Below are 25,353 nucleotides of genomic sequence, written 5' to 3' on the forward strand. Positions count from 1 at the left end.
TCACTGACATATATATATATATACCTATTCTATGTGTACATATTTATTCTACTGTAAGCTGTCAGTGTGATTTTACTGTACACCGCACTGAATTACCGGCTTTTCTCTGTAACAGCGCTGCGTATTTCTCGCAAGTCACACTGCTGGTCCGTGTGTAATCCGTATTTTTGGGGCTTCCATAGACTTTCATTGGCTTTTTTTGCGCAATACGGTGACAAACGCAGCATGCTGCGATTTTCTACGGCCGTAGAAAGCCGTATAATACTGATCAGTAAAATACGGCAGATAGGAGCAGGGGCATAGAGAATAATTGTGCCGTATTTTTTGCGAGTTTTACGGACGTAGTTTCTGCGCTCTTACGTCCGTAAAACTCGCACGTGTGACGCCGGCCTCACAGTGGGCCTGATTTCTTGCCAATTCTCCCATAAATAAAAAAAAAAAATTGTGGGAGAATAAGATTGGCAATTCTGCCTCAGTGCCAGTGCTGTGTGTGGCATCTGTCTCTAATTTTGTGCCACAGAAAACCTAGTGTGTAATACTGGGCCAGATTTTTTTTAAATTCTCCCAGAAAAAAAAAATAGTGGGAGATTAAGATTGGCCATTCTGCCTCAGTGCCAGTCGTGTGTGTGGCATCTGTCTCTCATTTTGTGCCACAGAAAACCTAGTGTTTAACACTGGGCCTGATTTCTTGACAATTCTCCCACAATAAAGTTACAAAAAAGTGGTGGGAGATTAAGATTGGCATTTCTGCCTCAGTGCCAGTCCTGTGTGTGGCATCTGTCTCTCATTTTGTGCCACAGAAAACCTAGTGTGTAATACTGGGCCAGATTTTTTTAAAATTCTCCCAGAAAAAAAAAATAGTGGGAGATTAAGATTGGCAATTCTGCCTCAGTGCCAGTCGTGTGTGTGGCATCTGTCTTTCATTTTATGCCACAGAACATATACTGTATAAGAGTGGGCCACATTTCTTCAATATTCTCCCAGAAAAAATAAAAAGGGGGAGATTTTTATTGGTAGTGTCTGCATCTGTGTCAGTCCTGTTAGTGGCATATCTGTCTGCCACTGAAGCTGTGTACTGTTATACTGTACATTGCGCCTGATTTTCCCTGCAGTCTCACCCACCTATAAAGGGATATATAAATCCAACAGAAGTTTGAGTTCACCTTGTAACTGGTTTTACAGTAACAAATAACGTTAGTTTGGTTATGTTTTTCAAACAATGAGGAAGTCTGGTGGAAGAGGTCGTGGCCGTGGGCGGTCATTGCCAGCTGGTAATGATGGTAGTGGTGGGGGAGCATCAGGTGGTCGTGGGAAAAGCAATATAGCACCTAAGTCTCGAGTTGTTGAGCCAGGTTCGTCGTCTGGCTACACAAGGCCTCGAACGCTCCCTTTTCTGGGAGTAGGAAAACCGCTTTTAAAGCCGGAGCAGCAAGAACAAGTTTTGGCTTTCCTTGCTGACTCAGTCTCTAGCTCTTTCGCCTCCTCTTCTGAAACTTCTAAATGTAAAAGCATCAATGACACAAATAGTCCCAACAACATATTCATCTACTAAAATTACCATGCATAGACTGGCATATAAATGCTAAGTAGCATATCCATTAGAGGCAAAAAAAACGACTCAAAGTATGTATAGGACAACAGGAGAGCAAATGAGTCAAACGGACATGCCACTTATAAACAAACGTGAAAAATCTTTATTAAATACAAGATTAAAAACATACACAGAGCTACCATAAAGCGTATGTACAGAACAACAGAGCAATCAATATATCCAGTGACGGCATAGTACAAATGGGTGTGTGGACAGATACCAAAAAAAAAGGAGCGGTAAGACTATACTTCCATGATGGGAACACACAGTGTGATATAATATAAAAATGACTGCGGTACGCTGGGCAGAAGTTAGATGTAGATCATATGAATAGTATAACTAGTTATATATTGTATAGGTTCACAGGGAAAATTTGGGGAGGGGAGCCTATGTATAGAGCATAACATGTCATGTGACCTCCACTGCTCTAAGGCATACCCTTACCATATAACCCGCCAGATATAGATTACCTGTGAGATGGATTAAACCCAACAAGAGGGCCACAGCCGCAGAAAGATAAAAACAGTATTTACCCATATCAGGAGAGGATAGTCTGTCCGGTCCTAAATCCCCAACGCACGTTTCGGTGCGGGTTCACCTTCTTCAGGGGGCGTGGTTTTGATGGAGGATATGACCTCCCTATATATCCGACAAGAGAAGTCACAAGGTACAGCAGTACCAATAGGGGCAAAGTGCTAAAACTAGGTAAGGAGCTGATAGGCCAGTCGGCAAGCAGCCAGAACAGCGCTATGACGTCACGTAGGGCCGCCAGCAGAAACATCCGCTCTACCACTGAGCAGGCAAGAGAGTGTCATCAAAAAGCGGCAGCTAATAGGTAAACGCATGTATTACGCATGCGCCACCAAAACTATCATGATGCATCTAAGCGGTAACCTCGGAAACACAGAAGTCACGTGGGGCCGCCAGCAGAAACGTCCGCTCTACCACTAAGCGGGCAGGAGAGTGTCATCAGGAAGCGGCGGCTAATAGGTAAATACATGTATTGCGCATGCGCCGCCAGCACTATCATAACGTGTCTACAACGGTAACCTAGGAAACACAGATACACTTTACGTACTAAGTGTACTGTCCGGAGGAGGCGAGCGATCAGAACGCCCCGTCATAATCCCCGCTGCGCAATCCCATGGGCGAGTCGGTGCCGAAACACACCCACGGACAGAGCAAGCAGAGAGAATTCACAGGGGGAGGAAAGACAGCCCGCCAACATACGGACAGAAAACACTACATGGTAACAGTATCATGCTAAGAATATTAATAAACAAATAACAGACGATTGAATAAATAAATCCAAGATACATATGTAAACTGTATCTGTGCCTATATAACAAAAAACAGGCACAGAGATAAGGCACTTACCAAAAGTCAGTACTGTGAGGGCTGGTAACACCCGGGAGGCTGGCGCCCCACCCCCACCATGCACCAAGCCAAAACAGGAGGCAGTGTGCAAACACGCACATAATATAGACTATTTTAAAGGTATATATAATCATAAAGAAAAAGTCATAAACTAAACAAACATGACCACATATAATCCCACATAATTGATCAACATAATATAACTGCAAAGTGCTGAGTCCATACTAGGGTCACACTTCTCCTCAAAGTATGACAACTTGGATGACTTCATAGATGCCACTCCAAGGTGTAAGATGCGTGACTTCAACGGAACATAGGGGTATATCTTGAGCAAGTCGTACCATACATATTCTGATCAGTATATTGCACTAACGGATAACTGAAATAATGAATAAAAGAATATAAATTAAAATCATTAAAAAGAAACACCAAAACCAAGGTTAAAAGACAAAACAGCGGCGGAAGGTCAGGCAGGGGCACATCAGGCAGAAAGAATAGATACAAAGTACTCCCACCACAAAGTGGTGGTTACAGGAAAGAGGCAAAACCATGTGATTCATTAAGGCCGCGTGAAAACATTGTGCCCAAAACAGTGATCCACCTACATTCTTTCTGGGCAAGTAGTTGCTTAATGTTTCTACCACGGATCCTAAGTTGAATATGCTGGATGCCCCTGACCATGAAGGATTTAGGGTCACTCTGATGGTATGTGCGAAAGTATCTTGGTTTAGTTTTTAACAAGGACTCATCCGTAACCGAGGCAGATGCTAGTATGTCACGTACATGCTCTCGGGTACGAATTCTCAACTGACGAGACGTCAGACCAATATAAATCTTGTCACACCCACATGTGGCGTAGTATATCACCTGTGTTGTCGCACAGGTGATATAATGTCTGATATCAAAAGTACGTTTCCCGTCAGATGAGGTGAAGGTAGTGGTTCTCAGCATGTTCTCACATGCCATACATCTCCCACATGGAAAACAACCATGGGGTGGTCCATGTGAATTAAAGGGATTGTTGACTACTGGGACGTAGTGACTGTTGACCAACATATCTCCCAAATTTTGGCTTCTTCTAGCTGTCATAAGTGGATCCGTGGATAGGTATCTGGAGAGGATGGGGTCAGTCTGAAGTACATTCCAGTGTCGCCTGAGACATTCCCTCATCTGTGTCCACTGGCCATTGTATGTTGATATAAATCTAATATGTTCTTCACCCTTTTTTATTTTGGGCTGGCCATGTAGCAGACCAGGGCGGTTGCTTTTTTTTGCCCTCAGATAGCCTTGTTTTATACAGCGATTGCTGTACCCGCGCATCCGAAACCTATCACGAAGGTCCGCCGACTGAGCCTCAAATCTTTCTTCCGATGAGCACACACGTCTCATTCTGAGAAATTGGCCTACCGGAATGGCCCTAATGGTAGCTGGAGGATGGCTCGAATTCGCATGCAACAGTGCATTGACCGAGGTGGGCTTCCGATACACATCAGTCTGTAACTGCAGATGTTCGTCAGTAAAGATTTTAATATCAAGGAAGTCCACCTCGGTCCTGCTGAATTTATAAGTCAATTTGATATTATACATGTTCGAGTTCAAGCCATCCATAAAGTCCCGCAGCTGCTGTTCAGTGCCCTGCCACACAATAAAAACGTCATCAATATAACGTAACCAGCACTGCACATGGTCCGCCGCCTGGGCGCCCTCTCCGCCAAAAACCTCTCTCTCCCAAAATCCAAGGAAGAGATTGGCAAAAGAGGGCGCACAGGCCGCCCCCATGGCAGTGCCGCACTGCTGTAAATAAAAGATGTCACGAAAAACGAAAAAATTGTGAGTCAGGATGTACCGAAGCAGCTGCAGGACAAATTCACACAAAGGGCCATCCCAATTGCTATTAGCAAGAAAAAACTGGCAGGCCCGGAGACCATCATCGTGTCGGATGCACGTGTACAGCGATTCAATATCTGCCGTTACGAGTATCATATCACCATCCAAAGACATACCGTCAATTCTCGACAAAACATCCATCGTATCACGTGCGTACGAAGGAAGTGATTCCACAAGAGGCTTAAGATAATGATCTATAAACCTACACACAGGTTCACAGAGTCCACCCAGGCCCGACACAATAGGCCGGCCTGGCGGAGTCAGTGGGTCCTTGTGGATTTTAGGTGTGAAGTAAATGGTCGGGACTTTAGGAGTTTTAGTCAGCAGTCCCTCCATTATTTTTTGGGGTATAATACCCTTTTCAACAGCCTGCTGTAGAATCAGTTCAAGTTCTGCCGAGAAAGCTACTGTAGGGTTACGATCAAGACGACAGTATGTTTTCTTGTCTTTCAGCTGCCTATAAGCCTCCCTTTCATACATCCACTGTGGCCATATCACTATATTTCCCCCCTTGTCGGCTGGCTTAATCACAATATCCTTATAGCTTCTCAAATCTTTAAGAGCAACACGCTGCTTTGCTGTGAGGTTATCACCTTTACGGCGAGTAGTCAGATGTTCAAAATCCTTCGCTACTAATCTGGTAAAAATATCGACAGCAGGGCAAGCCGACAAGGGGGGAAAGCGAGTGGATCGTGGATACATGAAACGTGGGAACGTACCTGCAGCCGTTGACTCCTGCTCAATTAGAAGTTCCTCCAGGGCTTTAAGGGCTTCCATTTCTGCTTGTACTTCAGGCCCACCATTTCCTTTGCTGTGTAATTTTTTGAGTATTAATTTTCTTGCAAACAAAAATAAATCTTTTATGGCTGTAAAAAAATCAAAATTATTAGTTGGTGAAAATGTCAAACCCTTGGAGAGAACCTCCAATTGAGCCTGAGTAAGAGTATATTCAGACAGGTTGATTACCTGCAGCTGGTTGGTTGTATATTTTTTATCTTGTTTGTTGGTATATCCAACTTTACGCTTGACCACCTGAGCTTCCCTGTTTGGAAACATCTTATGGGATTCGGACGCCTTCAGAAGAGATCTTGATGATTCTTCACTGGATGCCTGAGAGGTCATGGAGGCAGATGTAGACCTTCTCCTGAGGCCTTTTATATGTCTACGAGATTTTCTGTTCCACCTATACACCGTGTTGGACTGCCTATCCCCAACATCCCGCTGGAATTTGGCAGTCTTAGTGGCACAGATATCCTTCTCCCATTTCTGGAATTCTTTATCAATTTCACCATTGAGTGTTTGCAACTCCACCTCAGACAAATCTTGTTTTAATATACCCTGTACAGTCTCAATTTCCCTATCCAGGGAATCTATAGACTCTTTGTTGGATTGAGCCAGCAGCTCCATAAAGCCCTTCGAGCATGTTGTAGCAAGCTCCTCCCAATTATGCCTGAAAACCACATCCTCCACCTCAAATGACGGGAAAACCTGCACTCTCAGACCCCTCGGTGTAAGACCTGTCTCTATATATTTGATCAAAAACGCACGATTCCACCAGATGTGAGTCCGTCTATGTAATAAGTCCTTCAACTTCTTAATTGCCTCATGTGCATCCCTGCCGCCATCCACCACTGATGCCTTGGAACTGTCACTGAACATCTCATTTATACGTGCAAGCCATGATTGCTCACGTGCTTTATAATCCATAGCTGCTTTGGAACTTGAAGCTGTGAGAAACACAGAAAGCATCAATGACACAAATAGTCCCAACAACATATTCATCTACTAAAATTACCATGCATAGACTGGCATATAAATGCTAAGTAGCATATCAATTAGAGGCAAAAAAACGACTCAAAGTATGTATAGGACAACAGGAGAGCAAATGAGTCAAACGGACATGCCACTTATAAACAAACGTGAAAAATCTTTATTAAATACAAGATTAAAAACATACACAGAGCTACCATAAAGCGTATGTACAGAACAACAGAGCAATCAATATATCAAGACTATACTTCCATGATGGGCACACATATCTGGCGGGTTATATGGTAAGGGTATGCCTTAGAGCAGTGGAGGTCACATGACATGTTATGCTCTATACATAGGCTCCCCTCCCCAAATTTTCCCTGTGAACCTATACAATATATAACTAGTTATACTATTCATATGATCTACATCTAACTTCTGCCCAGCGTACCGCAGTCATTTTTATATTATATCACACTGTGTGTGCCCATCATGGAAGTATAGTCTTACCGCTCCTTATTTTTTGGTATCTGTCCACACACCCATTTGTACTATGCCGTCACTGGATATATTGATTGCTCTGTTGTTCTGTACATACGCTTTATGGTAGCTCTGTGTATGTTTTTAATCTTGTATTTAATAAAGATTTTTCACGTTTGTTTATAAGTGGCATGTCCGTTTGACTCATTTGCTCTCCTGTTGTCCTAAATGTAAAAGCAGCGCGTCGTTACTGGATGTTCACGGTCAGGGACAAGTCGCTTCCTTGTCTTCTTCACCAAGAACAACAGAGAAGGATGCGTCAGGCGACAACGGGTTACTCCATGGAGCTCTTTACACATACCGTTCCTGGGTTAGAAAGTGAAACAGTTAACAGGCCATGCCCATTACAAGTTGAATCGGACATGGAGTGCACAGATGCACAGCCACATTACTATGCTGTTCCTTTGACTCAGACCAGAACATTGCCCTCGCAGTGTACTGATCCAGAATCAGACCCTGATGAGACTATGGTGCCCCGTCACGAACGCTATACCACCGGCTTACACGGTGACACAGACGAAGTTGCACATGAGATAGAAGAGGAGGTCATAGATGACCAAGTTGTTGACCCCGATTGGCAGCCATTGGGGGAACAGGGTGCAGGCGGCACTAGCTCTGAAGCGGAGGAGGAGGAGCCGCAGCAGGCATCAACATCGCAACAGGTTCCATCTGCCAGGCCCGTATCTGGCCAAAAACGCGTGGCAAAACCAAAACCAGTTGTAGGACAGCGTGGCCATCTGGTTAAAGAAGCTCAGTCTGCAATGCCTGAAAAGGTATCCGATAGTAGAAAGAGTGCAGTCTGGCATTTTTTTAAACAACATCCAAATGATCAGCGCAAAGTCATCTGTCAAAAATGTTCAACTACCTTAAGCAGAGGTCAGAATCTTAAAAGTCTAAATACAAGTTGCATGCGTAGACATTTAACCACCATGCATTTGCAAGCCTGGACTCACTACCAAACGTCCCTTAAGGTTGTAGCACCCTCGGCCAATGAAGCTAGTCATCAACGCAACATCCCTTCCCTCACTGTAAGCCCACCATTTCCCACACCACCTGCAGTAAATGTGCAGGTTTCGTCACCAGGCCAAAGCAGTCAGGGAATCACCAGGTTCGTGGTAGGAAACACTGCATGTAGGGCACCAGCAAGAATACCATCTCCAACCCTCTCTCAGTGTGCCATGTCCACCGGCACCCCCGCTAGTTCCACGATCTGCAGCTCTCTAGTCCAGCTCACCCTACATGAGACTCTCGTTAGGAAAAGGAAGTACTCAACCTCGCATCCGCGTACACAGGGTTTGAACGCCCACATTGCTAGACTAATCTCGTTAGAGATGATGCCCTACCGGTTAGTTGAAAGTGAAGCTTTCAAAGCCCTGATGGACTACGCTGTACCACGCTACGAGCTACCCAGTCGACACTTCTTTTCGAGAAAAGCCATCCCAGCCCTCCACCAGCATGTAAAAGACCGCATCGTCCATGCACTCAGGCAATCTGTGAGTACAAAGGTGCACCTGACAACAGATGCATGGACCAGTAGGCATGGCCAGGGACGTTACGTGTCCATCACAGCACACTGGGTTAATGTGGTGGATGCAGGGTCCACAGGGGACAGCAATATTGGGACAGTTCTGCCTAGCCCACGGTCTAGGAAACAGTTGGCTGTAGGCGTTCGCCCCCCCTCCTCCTGCAGAAGCGAGAGCTCATCCACAGACCGCAGTCGCACGAGCACTCCATCCGCAGCTGCCACTGTTGCACACGAGGTGTCCCATTATGGGACAGCTAGTGGCAAGCGTCAGCAGGCTGTATTGGCAATGAAGTGTTTGGGCGACAACAGACACACCGCAGAAGTTCTGTCCGAGTTCTTGCAGCAAGAAACTCAGTCATGGCTGGGCAGTGTACATCTTGAGGCAGGCAAGGTAGTGAGTGATAACGGAAGAAATTTTATGGCTGCCATAGCCCTTTCACAACTGAAACCCATTCCTTGCCTGGCTCACACCTTAAACCTGGTGGTGCAGTGCTTTCTGAAAAGTTATCCGGGGTTACCCGACCTGCTCCTCAAAGTGCGCAGACTTTGCTCGCATATCCGCCGTTCGCCCGTACACTTCAGCCGTATGCAGAACCATCAGCGGTTTTTGAACCTTCCCCAGCATCGCCTAATCATCGACGTTGCAACAAGGTGGAACTCCACTCTGCACATGCTTCGGAGACTGTGCGAACAGAGGCGTGATGTTATGTATTTGTGGGAGGATACACATACACGGGCAGGCAGTTGGATGGCAGACATGGAGTTGTCAGGTGTGCAGTGGTCGAAGGTACAAGACCTGTGTCAAGTCCTTCAGTGTTTTGAGGAATGCACACAGCTGGTTAGTGCAGACAACGCCATAATAAGCATGAGCATCCCCCTAATGCGTCTGCTGATGCAAAGTTTGACGCACATCAAAGAGCAGGCGTCTGCAGCCGAGGAAGAGGGAAGCCTTGATGACAGTAAGCCATTGTCTGGTCAGGGCAATCTACAGGACGAGGTAGCGGGCGAAGAGGAGGAGGACAAGGAGGATGATGGGGATGAGTATTTTTTGAATGAGGAAGCTTCTCCGGGGCCAAAATAAACTGGTGGCGTTGCAAGGCCGGGTTCAGGTTTTTTGAGGGAGACAAGTGACGTAGATTTGCCTGAAACTGCCCCTCAACTGAGCACAACCACAGATTTGACAACTGGAACTTTGGCCCACATGGCAGATTATGCCTTACGTATCCTCAAAAGGGACCAACGCATTATTAAAATGATGACCGATGACGATTACTGGTTGGCCTGCCTCCTTGATCCTCGCTATAAAAGGCAAATTGCAAAATATCATGCGACTTGAGAACCTCGAACAAATATTAGCAAACAAACAAGCAACTCTTGTAGACCGTTTGATTCAGGCATTCCCAGCACACAGCGCCGGTGATGGTTCTCACACGAGCTGCAGGGGGCAACAGGGCAGAGGTGTTAGAGGTGCACAAATCAAAAGTGGCGTTGGACAGAGGGGTTTTCTGACCAGGTTTGTAGAGTGATTTTGCAATGACCACAGACAGGACAGGTACTGCAGCATCAATTCAAAGTGACATGAGACAACATTTGTCCAGTATGGTTACTAACTATTTTTCATCCCTTATCGATGTTCTCCCTCAACCATCATTCCCATTTGATTACTGGGCATCCAAAATAGACACCTGGCCTGAATTGGCAGTAAATGCATTGCAGGAGCTTGCTTGCCTAGCAGCTAGTGTGCTATCAGAAAGAGTATTCAGTGCTGCTGGTTCAATATTGACCGAAAAAAGGACTCGTCTGGCTACCCAAAATGTTGATGATCTAACCTTCATTAAAATGAACCACTCATGGATTTCTAATTATTTTGCCCCACCTTTCCCGGCTGACACCTAGCTTTCCTATAAAAAGGTCTTGCTTGTGGACTGGTCTTACTGACTGTTCCAATCTCTTAATTTGCAGCAGCTGTTTGTCCAGCATGCGACATGTTTACACCTCCCTAAATGGGCTAACTCCCCCCACGGGGGCCGTGGTCTCGCCACTTGGCGCAAGCACCCGTGAGAGTGCCGTTTGTCTGAAGAGGTGGCACTGCCACTGGGTCCCTCATAGTACAATAAAGTGTCTCTGGCGGTGGTGGCGTGCACCCAACATCAGACACACCGTTGTAACATGAGGGGCCCTGGGCCTGTACTGCCGGCCACAAGAGAGTTCCCCCCCAGCTCAAACAGTGCTCTACCACTTGCAAAATTATCTCTCACAGCTCCACCAATGTTTAGTCTATGCGCTGACATCCTTCAATGCCTGGCACTGACAATACCAATTTGTTGACATGTATGATGCTAGTTAAAATAGTCAGGGTCAGTGTCCTATATTGACACCAGTAAATACTTAGCGCCAAATTACTATGTCTGAAACTCAGCAGAGGAGCCCACCCCTGTACCTAAGTATGCCACCCTTTTTTGGGGGTTTTTGTTGTTTTGCGAGACATTAACATCTATTTATTTTTTGGGAGTACTAACTGTGTCAGACACTCCTTCCAATCGTCCTCCACTGACCACACCAATGCTGCCTGTGTACCCCTGCAAGATAATTCAAACTGCATTGAGCCTATTTTTTAAAATTTTAGGCCTACTAAGTCTGTCTGCGGTCCCTCCTTCAAATTGTCCTCCGCTGACCACACCAATGCTGCCTGTGTACCCCTGCATGATAATTCAAACAGCTTTTAGCCTATTTTTTTTTTTAATTTTAGGCCTACTAAGTCTGTCTGCGGTCCCTCCTTCCATTTGTCCTCCTCTGAGCACACCAATGCCGACCGTGTACCAATGTAACTTTTTTCAACCTGCAGTGAGCCTACTTTGTGGTGTAAGGCCTACTAGCAGTGTCTGTCTGCGCCACTTAATACAGCTGTCCTCCTCTTAAAAAAAAAAAAAAGGCTGGTTTTCAGCCTGTCAGAATTCTAAAACTGCATTGGGGCCACAAGTTTCGTTGTGGTCTACAAACTGAGTCTTCCGCTCCAAGATGTTCTCTATGTTGCCTCTCCCTCACTTCTATCTTGAAGCTCTTGTTAAGTAGTTGTTGAAACAACACTGCATTAGGCCTACAAGTTGGGTCTGGGTTGTAGAGAGAGTGTCTGCCGCTCCAAGGTGTTCTCCAGGTTGCCTTTCCTGAGCTTTTATCTTCAGGCTCTTGTTAAATAGTTGTTAAATGGAACAACTGCATTTGGCCTACTAGTTGGGTTGGGGCCTACTAACAGTGTCTGCCGCTCCTTGCTGTTCTCCTGGTTTCCTGTCCTGAAATTCCATTTTCAGGCTCTCGTTAAGTAGTTGTTAATGTTAGACTGCATTTGGCCTACTAGTTGGGTTGGGGCCTACCGGTGTCTGCCGCTCCTTGCTGTTCTCCTCCACTGAACAAAGCAGTGCCGCCTGTTTACTACTGTTGCCAATTTTGAACTGCATTTAGACTACTTACTGATTTGGGCCTACTCTCTGTTTCAGCCTCTCATTACAGTTGTCCTCCACTGAACAAAGCAATGCCCCCTGATTAGTCCTGTTACCAATTTTGAACTGCATTTAGCCCACTTTATTCTTTGGGCCTATATCTGTGTTTCCTCCTCATCCTGCCCATTGCCCAGCCAGTGATAGATGGGTCTGCTGGTACATTGTCCCATAACGCAACATTCCCCGTGCACGCTACACAGCAAGATTGTGACCCTGCTGAAAGTCAGGTTCCTCTTCCCGCATACCATACCACCTTACACGGGGACAAAGAGGAAGGTGCAGATGAAAGTGCAGGTTCCTTCATCAGGTGGGGGAGGAATACTCGTTGGCGACGTCACTGGCACAGGGCCCCTCATAGTACGCAAAAGTGTCGCTGCCGGTGGGAGGCGCCCCCGCCATGCAAACACACCGCCGTACTTTGAGGGGCCCTGTGCCAGTGCCAATGCCAATGAGTGGGCCCCCCCTGCTTGCTCAGGATCACAGCACTTGCAAAGTTGAAATACTTACCTCTCCCTGCTCCACTGCCGTGACGTGTTCCAGATTTCCTGGGCCTACTAAATACTTGAACCGGCCCTACCCCCCACAACTTTACCCAAATGACCCCCAATTTCCAATGCCTTACTATTATTATAAGGTAAATTAAGATTGACAAGCTTCAGTAACAAGAATGGATGTTTTTGCCATTAACCCCTTAAGCCCCGAGGGTGGTTTGCACGTTAATGACAGGGCCAATTTTTACAATTCTGACCACTGTCCCTTTATGAGGTTATAACTCTGGAACGCTTCAACGGATCTTGGCGATTCTGACACTGTTTTCTCGTGACATATTGTACTTCATTTTAGTGGTAACATTTATTCGATATAACTTGCGTTTATTTGTGAAAAAAACGGAAATTTGGCGAAAATTTAGAAAATTTCGCAATTTTCCAACTTTAAATTTTTATGCCCTTAAATCACAGAGATATGTCACGCAAAATACTTAATAAGTAACATTTCCCACATGTCTACTTTACATCAGCACAATTTTGGAACCAAAATTTTTTTTTGTTAGGGAGTTATAAGGGTTAAAAGTTGACCAGCAATTTCTCATTTTTACAACACCATTTTTTTTTAGGGACCACATCTCATTTGATGTCATTTTGAGGGGTCTATATGATAGAAAATACCGAAGTGTGACACCATTCTAAAAACTGCACCCCTCAAGGTGCTCAAAACCACATTCAAGAAGTTTATTAACACTTCAGGGGTTTCACAGGAATTTTTGGAATGTTTAAATAAAAATGAATATTTAACTTTTTTTCACACAAAATTTATTTCAGCTCCAATTTATTTTATTTTACCAAGGGTAACAGGATAAAATGGATGCCAAACATTGTTGTACAATCTGTACTGAGTACGCTGATACCCCATATGTGGGGGTAAACCACTGTTTGGGCGCATGGCAGAGCTCGGAAGGAAAGGAGCGCCATTTGACTTTTCAATGCAAAATTGACAGGAATTGAGATGGGATGCCATGTTGCGTTTGGAGAGCCCCTCATGTGCCTAAACATTGAACCCCCCACAAGTGACACCATTTTGGAAAGTAGACCCCCTAAGGAACTTATCTAGATGTGTGGTGACCACTTTGACCCACCAATTGCTTCACAGAAGTTTATAATGCAGAGCCGTAAAAATAAAAAATCATATTTTTTCACAAAAATGATCTTTTCGCCCCCAATTTTTTATTTTCCCAAGAGTAAGAGAAGAAATTGGACGTCAAAAATTGTTGTGCAATTTGTCCTGAGTGCGACGATACCCCATATGTGGGGGTAAACCACTTTTTGGGTGCATAGCAGAGCTCGGAAGGGAAGGAGCGCCATTTGACTTTTCAATGCAAAATTTACTGGAATTAAGATGGGACGCCATGTTGGTTTGGAGAGCCCCTGATGTGCCTAAACATTAAAACCCCCCACGAGTGACACCATTTTGGAAACTAGACCCCCTAAGGAACTTATCTAGATGTGTTTTGAGAGCTTTGAACCCCCAAGTGTTTCACTACAGTTTATAACGCAGAGCCGTTAAAATAATTTTTTTTTTTTCGCAAAAATTATTTTTTAGCCCCCAGTTTTGTATTTTCACAAGGGTAACAGAATAAATTGGACCCCAAAAGTTGTTGTCCAATTTGTCCTGAGTACGCTGATACCCCATATGTGGGGGGGAACCATTGTTTGGGCGCATGGCAGAGCTCGGAAGGGAAGGAGCGCCATTTGGAATGCAGACTTAGATGGATTGGTCTGCAGGAGTCACGTTGCATTTGCAGAGCCCCTGATGTACCCAAACTGTACAAACCCCCCACAAGTGACCCCATATTAGAAACTAGACCTCCCAAGGAACTTATCTAGATGTGTTGTGAGTACTTTGAACCCCTAAGTGTTTCACTACAGTTTTTAACGCAGAGCCGTGAAAATAAAAATTCTTTTTCTTTTTTCACAAAAATGATTTTTTAACCCCCAGCTTTGTATTTTTACAAGGGTAACAGAATAAATTGGACCCCAAAAGTTGTTGTTCAATTTGTCCTGAGTACGCTGATACCCCATATGTGGGGGGGAACCACTGTTTGGGCGCATGGCAGAGCTCGGAAAGGAAGGAGCGCCATTTGGAATGCAGACTTAGATGGATTGGTCTGCAGGCGTCACGTTGCATTTGCAGAGCCCCTGATGTACCCAAACAGTAGAAACCACCCACAAGTGACCTCATATTGGAAACTAGACCTCCCAAGGAACTTATCTAGATGTGTTGTGAAAACATTGAACCCCCAAGTGTTTCACTACAGTTTACAACGCAGAGCCGTGAAAATAAAAACCTTTTTTTCCCACAAAAATGATTTTTAGCCCCCCAAATTTTTATTTTCCCAAGGATAACAAGAGAACTTGGACCCAAAAAGTTGTTGTCCAATTTGTCTCGAGTACGATGATACCCCATATGTTGGGGTAAACCCCTGTTTGGGCGCACGGGAGAGCTCGGAAGTGAAGGAGCACTGTTTTACTATTTCAATGCAGAATTGGCTGGAATTGAGATCGGACGCCATGTCGCGTTTGAAGAGCCCCTGATGTGCCTAAACAGTGGAAACCCCCCAATTATAAATGAAACCCTAATCCAAACGCACCCCTAACCCTAATCCCAACTGTAACCCTAACCACACACCTAACCCTGACACACCCCTAATTCTAATCCCAACCCTAATCCCAACCGTAAATGTAATCCAAACCCTAACCCTAGCGGGAAAATGGAAATAAATACATTTTTTTTAATTTTATTATTTTTCCCTAAGGCTAGGTTCACATTGCGTTAGGGAAATCCGTTTAGCACTAGCGGATTGCGCTAACGCAATGTCTTTTTAGGTGTCGTGTTTAGTGGTCGCGTTAACGTCCCCGCTCTGGAAGATCGGGGATCGGATCTCGGGCGAGCCGCGGACGTCTGAGGCGCGCCACAAAAGAATGGCACCTTGCTAGCGCGAGCCGAAAATGGCACGCTCTAGCGATGCGCTACACCCGAAAATCACATTGCTGTCAATGGTTGTGCTAACGGACCCGTTGCACGGCGTTAATTGTGACATTTTCGCCGTGCAACGCTGTCCGTTAGCGTTAACCCATTAACACAATGTGAACCTAGCCTAACTAAGGGGGTGATGAAGGGGGGTTTGATTTACTTTTATAGCGTTTTTTTATATCGGATTTTTATGATTGGCAGCTGTCACACACTAAAAGACGCTTTTTATAGCAAAAAGGTTTTTGCGTCTCCACATTTTGAGACCTATAATTTTTCCATATTTTGGTCCACAGAGTCATGTGAGGTCTTGTTTTTTGCGGGACGAGTTGACGTTTTTATCGGTTACATTTTCGGACACGTGACAGTTTTTGATCGCTTTTTATTCCGATTTTTTGTGAGGCAGAATGACCAAAAACCAGTTATTCATGAATTCCTTTTGGGGGAGGCGCTTATACCGTTCTGCGTTTGGTAAAATTGATGAAGCAGTTTTATTCTTCGGGTCAGTACGATTACAGCGATACCTCATTTATATCATTTTTTTTATGTTTTGGCGCTTTTATACGATAAAAGCTATTTTATAGAAAAAATAATTATTTTGGCATCGCTTTATTCTGAGGACTATAACTTTTTTATTTTTTTGGTTATGATGCTATATGGCGGCTCGTTTTTTGCGGGACAAGATGACGCTTTCAGAGGTACCATGGTTATTTATATCCGTCTTTTTGATCGCGTGTTATTCCACTTTTTGTTCAGCGTTATGATAATAAAGCGTTGTTTTTTGGCTCGTTTTTTTTTTTTTTCTTACGGTGTTTACTGAAGGGGTTAACTAGTGGGCCAGTTTTATAGGTCGGGTCGTTACGGACGCGGCAATACTAAATATGTGTACTTTTATTGTTTTTTTTTTTAGGTAAAGAAATGTATTTATGGGAATAATATTTTTTTTTTTCTGCTTTATTTAGGAATTTTTTTTTTTTTTTTTTTACAAGTGTGGAAATTTTTTTTTTTACTTTTTCACTTTTTCCCAGGGGGGGACATCACAGATCACCGATCTGACAGTGTGCACAGCACTCTGTTAGATCGGTGATCTGACATACAACCGGGCAGGATTAGAGCTGCAGCTGCAGCCTGATCCTGACCTAGAAGTGCTCCCTGCAGGACCCGGATGCAGCCCGGCGGCCATTTTGGATCCGGGGACTGCAGGGAGAAGACGCTCGGTACACGGTGAGTACATCACCGTGTACCGATCGTCTCAGGGAAGCCCGCAGGGAACCCCCTCCCTGCGCGATGCTTCCCTGCACCGCCAGCACACCGCGATCATCTTTGATCGCGGTGTGCCGGGGGTTAATGTGCCGGGAGCGGTCCGTGACCGCTCCTGGCACATAGTGCCGGATGTCAGCTGCGATAGGCAGCTGACACCCGGCCGCGATCGGCCGCGCTCCCCTCGTGAGCGCGGCCGATCGCATATGACGTACTATCCCGTCACTAGGAATTAAGTCCCAGGTCACCTGGACGGGATAGTACGTCATATGGGATTAAGGGGTTAAAATGGGCACTGTACGTGTTTTCCTGGCCTCCACTCACTGCCAACTATGCTCCCCCATTGACTTGCATTGGGTTTCGTGTTTCGGTCGATCCCCGACTTTTCACGATAATCAGCCGATTCCACTCGACTCGACTGTTGAGATAGTTGGGTTTCGCGAAACCCGACTCGACCCTAAAAAACTAAAAGTCGCTCAACCCTAGTGGCTACTTTGAAGAACCTAGAATATAAGACATAATTTCAGTTGTTTCACACTTTTTTGTTAAAGGGAAGGTGCCACCAGTTTTTTTGTAGTTTGTTTTTTTGTGAAATTAAGCTTAAAATAGTAAATAAAATGTATTAATGCAATGTTTGCACTGTTTGCAAACATTTCTATATGAAAAATATTATATATTTTCTTACAAATATATATATATTGACCACTAGGGGGAGCATTTTCAGTTTTAGACCTCAAGCAGCTATAGTAAGACTTACTAGCTTTACTGTTAGCTGGAAAATTGGGGCAGTAACTGCTGACATCACCATTTCCCTCCCCTTTTGAGTGGTCTAATATCCCTGGGGCAGAATGAAGAGCAGCATCACAGGGCAGAGCCATTTTGTGTGTGACTGCCCTGCGACCTACTATCACCAGCAGTTACTGCATCAGAAACACAGCTACAGAGTTTACAAAAAAGCAGAACACAGTGATCTCAGCAGCATGGTGGACTGGAGGAAAAGTGAAGACATGTGGTGTATATGTATGGAGCAGCATTATCTGAGCAGAGCTGTCTGTGACTCAACCCTCAGTAAGATAAGAAGGAGGAGATCCAGGTCTGCAGAGAATGGCCAGGCATTGTGGAGGGAGGGGAGAGATGCATTGTATGGCAGAGAGAGGCAGGCTGTGAATGCAGCTTACCAGAGATCACAGGGACTGTGTGTGAGGAGGTGGAGAAGAGCAGGAGAAGCACACAGGGAGGGCAGCGTGTGAAGAGCAGAGGATGTCTGCCCAGGACGTGCAGTGCAGTGCAGTGCCTGGAGTACAGAGGAGCATGGAGATAAATCACCCGCACTCCCCATCCTCCGGTTCCAGTGAGCGCTTCTCTCCTGCGATAGAGAGTAAGTGCAGCTCAGCAGATAGCACTGGGCTATAATAAAATGGCGGTCAGTCACACCTACAGCAGTGAGTTGTTCAGCCCACAGAGGCGTGCCCAGCTCACTGCTAAAGCAGCTACAATGTTAGAGATCGGGTCAGTGCCAGTCTATTATCTCATATGTCCATGGGGTGCCGTAAAATGACACTGGTGGTGTCATGAACTGCTGTGAAACCAAGATGTCAGCCCCCAGTGCCTTCTTTAAACTCATATTACCATACCTCCCAACCGTCCCTCATTGTGCGGGACTGCCCCGGATTTCATGCTTGCCCCGGCTGTCCTGCACGGGACGCAGAGAGTCCCGCAGACAGAACAGTTGATGCTGCTGTCACACGCCCCTTTTGTTAGGCCACGCCCCTTCCCCGTCGGTGTGTTCCTGAGTCTTCCAGTGTGCCTCACAGTTCAGAGAGGGGACACCTGAGGTGAGTACATAACACAGCCGGACACAGCCTGGGTGCCGGCGGCAATGTAAGCAGCAGACCATGAGAGGACTGGAGGCTGCTAATGGGACAGATGCAGAGATATCAGTGAGTAGTGGATGTCACAGAGATGACTCCTCCGTCCAGTGCATTGTGGAGGAGGAGCAGCTCCCTGGGAGAGAGTGACAACACATCAATGTGGCTGCTTTATTTCCCCAGGCATAAAAGTGCTAAGCCTAAGCCCCTATGACAGTCAGTCACTGTATCATCATGTGCTAATTACAAGCTGCAACTCCGCTTGGTACACACACGCGGCTGAGGCTCCGCTCAGTACACTTCGTACACAGACACACACACGCGGCTCTGCTCGGTACACTTCGTACACACACGCGGCTCCGCTCAGTTCACCTCGTACACACACGCACGGCTCCGCTCAGTTCACCTCGTGTATACACACACACACGCAGCTCCGCTCGGTGCACCTCATACACGCATGCGGCTCCGCTTGGTACACCTCACACACGCACGCGGCTCCGCTCGGTGCACCTCGTACTGTGAAAGGTGTACGGAGCCGAGTCGTGTGTACGAGGTGTACGGAGCGGAGTCGTGTGTACGAGGTGTACGGAGCGGAGTCGTGTGTACGAGGTGTACGGAGCGGAGTCGTGTGTACGAGGTGTACGGAGCGGAGTCGTGTGTACGAGGTGTACGGAGCGGAGTCGTGTGTACGAGGTGTACGGAGCGGAGTCGTGTGTACGAGGTGTACGGAGCGGAGTCGTGTGTACGAGGTGTACGGAGCGGAGTCGTGTGTACGAGGTGTACGGAGCGGAGTCGTGTGTACGAGGTGTACGGAGCGGAGTCGTGTGTACGAGGTGTACGGAGCGGAGTCGTGTGTACGAGGTGTACGGAGCGGAGTCGTGTGTACGAGGTGTACGGAGCGGAGTCGTGTGTACGAGGTGTACGGAGCGGAGCAGCATGTGAAAGGTGTACTGAGCGGAGCAGCATGTGAAAGGTGTACTGAGCAGAGTCGTGTGTGTATGAGGTGTACGGAGCACAGCCATGTGTACGAGGTGTACGGAGCACAGCCGCGTGTGTACGAGGTGTACGGAGCACAGTCGCGTGTGTACGGAGCGGAGCAGCACGTGAAAGGTGAGCGGAGTCGTGTGTACGGAGCACAGCCGCGTGTGTGCGAGGTGTACGGAGCACAACCGCATGTGTACGAGGTGTACAGAGCGGAGCAGCATGTGAAAGGTGTACGGAGCAGAGTCGTGTGTACGAGGTGTACGGAGCGGAGCCGTGTGTACGAGGTGTACGGAGCACAGCCGCGTGTGTACGAGGTGTACGGAGCAGAGCAGCGTGTCAAAGGTGTATGGAGCGGAGTCGTGTGTGTAAGAGGTGTGCAGATCAGAGCAGAGTGTGAAAGGTGTATGGAGCGGAGCCACGTGTGTACGAGGTGTACGGAGCGGAGCCATGTGTGTACGAGGTGTACAGAGCGGAGCCACGTGTGTACGAGGTGTGCGGAGCAGAGTCATGCATGTACAAGGTATACGGAGCGGAGCAGCGTGTGCAATGTGTATAGAGCGGAGCCGTGTGTGTATGAGATGTATGGAGAGGAGCCGTATGTGTACGCAGCGGAGCAGTGTGTGTGGAAGGTATACGGAGCGGAGCAGCATGTGCAATGTGTATGGAGCGGATTAGTGTGTGTATGAGGTGTACGGAGTAGTGCCATGTGTATGAGATGTATGGAGCGAAGCCGTGTATGAGGTGTATGGAGCGGAGCTGAATGTTTACGAGGTGTATGGAGCAGAGCTGAATCTGTACGAGGTGTACGGAGCGGAGCTGAATGTGTACGAGGTGTACGGAGCGGAGCCATGTGTATATGAGATGTATGGAGTGGAGCCGTGTGTGCAAAGTGTAGGAGTAGCTATGCGTGGCCATTATACGATACGAAGTATCATGTGCGGCCAATATACAGTATGGAGCATCATGTGCGGTCATTATACAGTATGGAAAAAAGTAGGCGCGCACTTACCCTGTTGCGGTGAATATCACTTTATTAGGACATATAAATAAACGAAAAAGCAGGGAGGGATAGTGTCAGCTACGGACAACGGCCGTTTCGTGCTCTGCGGCAGTTCAACGGGACCCGTTGAAGTGCCGCAGAGCACGAAACGGCCGTTGTCCGTAGCTGACTCTATCCCTCCCTGCTTTTTCGTTTATTTATATGTCCTAATAAAGTGATATTCACCGCAACAGGGTAAGTGCGCGCCTACTTTTTTCTATTTTGCTACTGGATTCTGTTTACATTTTTTCTGGCTGCAGCACCCCGGTGATTTAGGTGTAGAGGATTTATACAGCCAGTATCACTTTTTTTGGTGCCAGACCGATAATACAACACGGTCACTGAGTTTGACCCTCGAGCAGTGCGGATGTGGGTTTCTTTTACCATTGGACATTATACAGTATGGAGCATCATGTGTGGCCATTATACAGTATGGAGCATCATGTGCGGTCATTATACAGTATGGAGCATCATGTGCGGTCATTATACAGTATGGAGCATCATGTGCGGCCATTATACAATATGGAGCATCATGTGCGGTCATTATACAGTATTGAGCATCATGTGTGGCCATTATACAGTATGGAGCATCATGTGCGGCCATTATACAGTATGGAGCATCATGTGCGGTCATTATACAGTATGGAGCATCATGTGCGGCTATTATACAGTATTGAGCATCATGTGTGGCCATTATACAGTATGGAGCATCATGTGCGGCTATTATACAGTATTGAGCATCATGTGTGGCCATTATACAGTATGGAGCATCATGTGCGGCCATTATACAGTATGGAGCATCATGTGTGGCCATTATACAGTATGGAGCATCATGTGTGGCCATTATACAGTATGGAGCATCATGTGTGGCCATTATACAGTATGGCGCATCATGTGCGGCCATTATACAGTATTGAGCACTATGTGTGGCCATTATACAGTATGGAGCATCATGTGTGGCCATTATACAGTATTGAGCATCATGTGTGGCCATTATACAGTATGGAGCATCATGTGTGGCCATTATACAGTATGGAGCACTGTGTGGCCATTATACAGTATGGAGCAGTGTGGCCATATTTTTTTGTTTATAATTATTCTTTATGAACAGTGTGATCAGCAGTGCTAAATGGGTGTGGTTGGGACGTGGATATGGGTGTGACTAGTGAATGGGTGTGGTCAGAGGCGTGGCCTAAAATTTGCCGCAGCGCGCAACGCAAACATTGTCCCTCTTTCCCAACTTCAAAAGTTGGGAGGTATGATATTACACACGTAATCTTTAACCCCTTTACCCCCAAGGGTGGTTTGCACGTTATGGACCGGGCCAATTTTTACAATTCTGACCACTGTCCCTTTATGAGGTTATAACTCTGGAACGCTTCAACGGATCCCGGTGATTCTGACACTGTTTTCTCGTGACATATTGTACTTCATGATAGTGGTAAAATTTATTTGATATTACCTGCGTTTATTTGAGAAAAAAAACGGAAACATGGCGAAATTTTTGAAAATTTAGCAATTTTCAAACTTTGAATTTTTATGCAATTAAATCACAGAGATATGTCACACAAAATACTTAATAAATAACATTTCCCACATGTCTACTTTACATCAGCACAATTTTGGAACCAAAATTTTTTTTTGTTAGGGAGTTATAGGGGTTAAAAGTTGACCAGCAATTTCTCATTTTTACAACACCATTTTATTTTAGGGACCACATCTCATTTGAAGTCAGGGGTCTATATGATAGAAAATACCCAAGTGTGACACCATTCTAAAAGCTGCACCCCTCAAGGTTCTCAAAACCACATTCAAGAAGTTTATTAACCCTTCAGGTGTTTCACAGGAATTTTTGGAATGTTTAAATAAAAATTAACATTTAACTTTTTTTCACAAAAAATTTACTTCAGCTCCAATTTGTTTTATTTTGCCAAGAGTTACAGGAGAAAATGGACCCCAAACCTTGTTGTACAATTTGTCCTGAGTACGCCGATACCCCATAAGTGGAGGTAAACCACTGTTTGGGCGCATGACAGAGCTTGGAAGCGAAGGAGCGCCATTTGACTTTTTAATGCAAAATTGACTGGAATTGAGATGGGACGCCATGTTGCGTTCGGAGAGCCACTGATGTGCCTAAACATTGAAACCCCCCACAAGTGACACCATTTTGGAAAGTAGACCCCCTAAGGAACTTATCTAGAGGTGTGGTGAGCACTTTGACCCACCAAGTGCTTCACAGAAGTTTATAATGCAGAACCGTAAAAATAAAAGGGGGCGTGGCCTGAAGGTGCAAGAGAGCAGTCGCACATCGCAAGAGCTCCTGCTCTGAGACTGCTTTCCACAGGGATTTTTTGGCCCCATCGAGCCCAAAGACTCCTCTGACCGGCAAGGGAGGGCTGCGATCGCCCTGAGACTACCCGGAGGGCAGGGAGAACTCTCTGCCCCAGCACAAGCCCAGCGTTTCCCCTTGGAGGGACGGGGAAGCGGCATAGACGCCGCCATCTTGGAAGCTACACAGGCCGGGAGCACGCAAGCTGCTGGGACGCCGGGAAGGTACACTCCACCCCCCTTCCCCGGCTACTCTACCTTCTCCCTGACTCTTCGCTCGCTCCCTGCTGAGCTGACAGCCGCTGGCCGGCGCCTCTGCGCTCCGGTGCGCCCCGGATTCCTCTGAGTGGTGCGGACCTGCACACCACTGAGCTCCGGCCGCTGCCCCCTGTTGGTGCGGCCGGTCAGAAGAGAGGTTACGCTCACTGGAGAGGGTGCTGAGTGAATTGCCAGCTGCGGCGCTCTGTCCCTCGGCCGCTCCGGTGGATTGGTGTCTGTGGGGGTGAGAATCTGCCGGCGGTGGAGATTCTGGGGATTTCCCGCCACTCCCGGCGCCATCTTGTTGCCCCTGCAAGGGGCTGGAGTGCCTGTGTGTGTGCGCCGCTGGCGGTCTGTGCCCACCTCTCCTTCGTGGCGCGGCACTGCGTCCCTGCTGCTGCCCCATACCCACCAGCTTCTGGGTCACGCTGGAGGAGGCTTAAAGCAACGCTAACACCCTGTAAAACGACACACATTTACATAGCCCCTGTGGCACCTGCTCCCCCCCTGAGACTCATAGTGGAATAACACAGTAACCCTTTGGCTGCCCAGAGTTAAAAACAGTTGCACTATAGACTTACGCACGCATCTCGGAGGGGGCTTGCTGATGGGGGGCCACGGCTAATGTGGTGATGGCTGCACCCCCATGTTCCCCTAAACACTTATCTGGGATATAATTGATAGCAGCAGACATCTATGGGCAAAAACAAAAAGATCTCTGAAGACCCCACAAGCCTGCATAAGGAACCTCTTCCGGAGGATATGAAACGGTTTCTAAATCAGCCGACCCAAACAAGGAGCACGAGATCAACAATGTCGCAAGCCCCACATAAAAGCAACTCTTCTTCGGGAGAGTCACAGGCTCCACATGTTTCTCCCAAAAAATCAGCAGATATCAATAAGGGAGACAAAGACTTGCCTGAAGATATGAATATAGCTGATCTAAGCAAATATATTAAAGCTCTACCAACAAAAATGGACCTGGAAGGCTTTGCATGCAGGCTTGAGAACTCGTACAAAAAGGAGATACATAACCTACAGAAGGAGTTTACATCACGGATAGAGGATGTAGAAAAGACGCAGGACGACATCTCACAGGAACTTCAGGCACATAGAGAAATTTTAATGGACCATACTATAAGAATGGAGGAAATGTCTTCTGGCCTTGAGGATCTGGAAAATCGCAACAGGCGTAACAATATTCGCATACGGGGCCTCCCAGAGTCCGTTAGTCCTCAGGACTTAGATCGCACAGTCCAAAAAATATTTCTAGACATCCTGGGTGATTGTGAAGATAGTACCATTGAATTTGATAGGATCCATAGATCTCTTGGTCCCAAACCCACCTCTGATTTACGCCCTAGAGACGTCATTTGTAGGGTGCATTACTTCAGAACCAAGGAATCCATCATGATGGCCTCTAGGAAAAAGGGACCTCTCCAGTATGAAGGCCAACCAATTTTACTTCTATCAGACTTATCCAGGCGTACCTTGTTTTTGCGCAAAGCCCTAAAACCCCTGTTAGCAGTTCTTAAGGAAAGAGATATCCCTTATAGATGGGGGTTCCCATTTCAACTAACAGCATTCAAAAACGGGAAAAGCGCATACTTCCGCCGAATTGGGGACCTGGCCAATTTCCTGGGAACATTTGAACTGCCGTTAATAGATCTCCCAGAATGGCCTTCAACCCCAACACTTCCGGACGCTCCTCCAAGGTGGCTCAAGGTCCCTCAGTCCAAGAAAAAGCTCTCTAATGAGGTCCCTTCTGATCCTCCATGAAGTCCTTCTTTCTTCTTTTTGTTTTCTACATTTTTTTTTTCATTTGTTTCAATAAGTTCCTGGCAATTATTGTGTTGTGTCCAGATGTTCTGCTGCAGTTAGATAGGTCCTATGTTAGTATATTGTTAATGGGCCGATCCCCC

The 25,353-nt window shown here is 46.4% G+C and overlaps 1 protein-coding gene across 2 annotated transcripts in view; it reads right to left on the reverse strand.

The window, feature by feature from the left end:
• The window catches only part of LOC138644966 (acyl-coenzyme A amino acid N-acyltransferase 1-like), a 122,948-nt gene that overhangs the window by 78,867 nt on the left and 18,728 nt on the right, over window positions 1–25,353 (reverse strand). The window contains exons 2-3 of one of the 2 annotated variants that reach the window (XM_069733915.1): window positions 5,575–6,582; window positions 1,706–3,347 (exon numbers count right to left, since the gene is read on the reverse strand). The exons of the other annotated variant lie outside the window; for it this stretch is intronic. Of the exons in view, the coding sequence (XP_069590016.1) occupies window positions 3,337–3,347; window positions 5,575–6,562 (999 nt within the window). The 5' untranslated portion in view covers window positions 6,563–6,582 and the 3' untranslated portion in view covers window positions 1,706–3,336. Of the gene's footprint in view, window positions 1–1,705; window positions 3,348–5,574; window positions 6,583–25,353 lie in introns of those variants that run through there. 2 annotated transcript variants of the gene reach the window in all.

The sequence above is a fragment of the Ranitomeya imitator genome, chromosome 7, assembly GCF_032444005.1.
Source record: "Ranitomeya imitator isolate aRanImi1 chromosome 7, aRanImi1.pri, whole genome shotgun sequence".
Taxonomy (NCBI): Eukaryota; Metazoa; Chordata; class Amphibia; order Anura; family Dendrobatidae; genus Ranitomeya; species Ranitomeya imitator.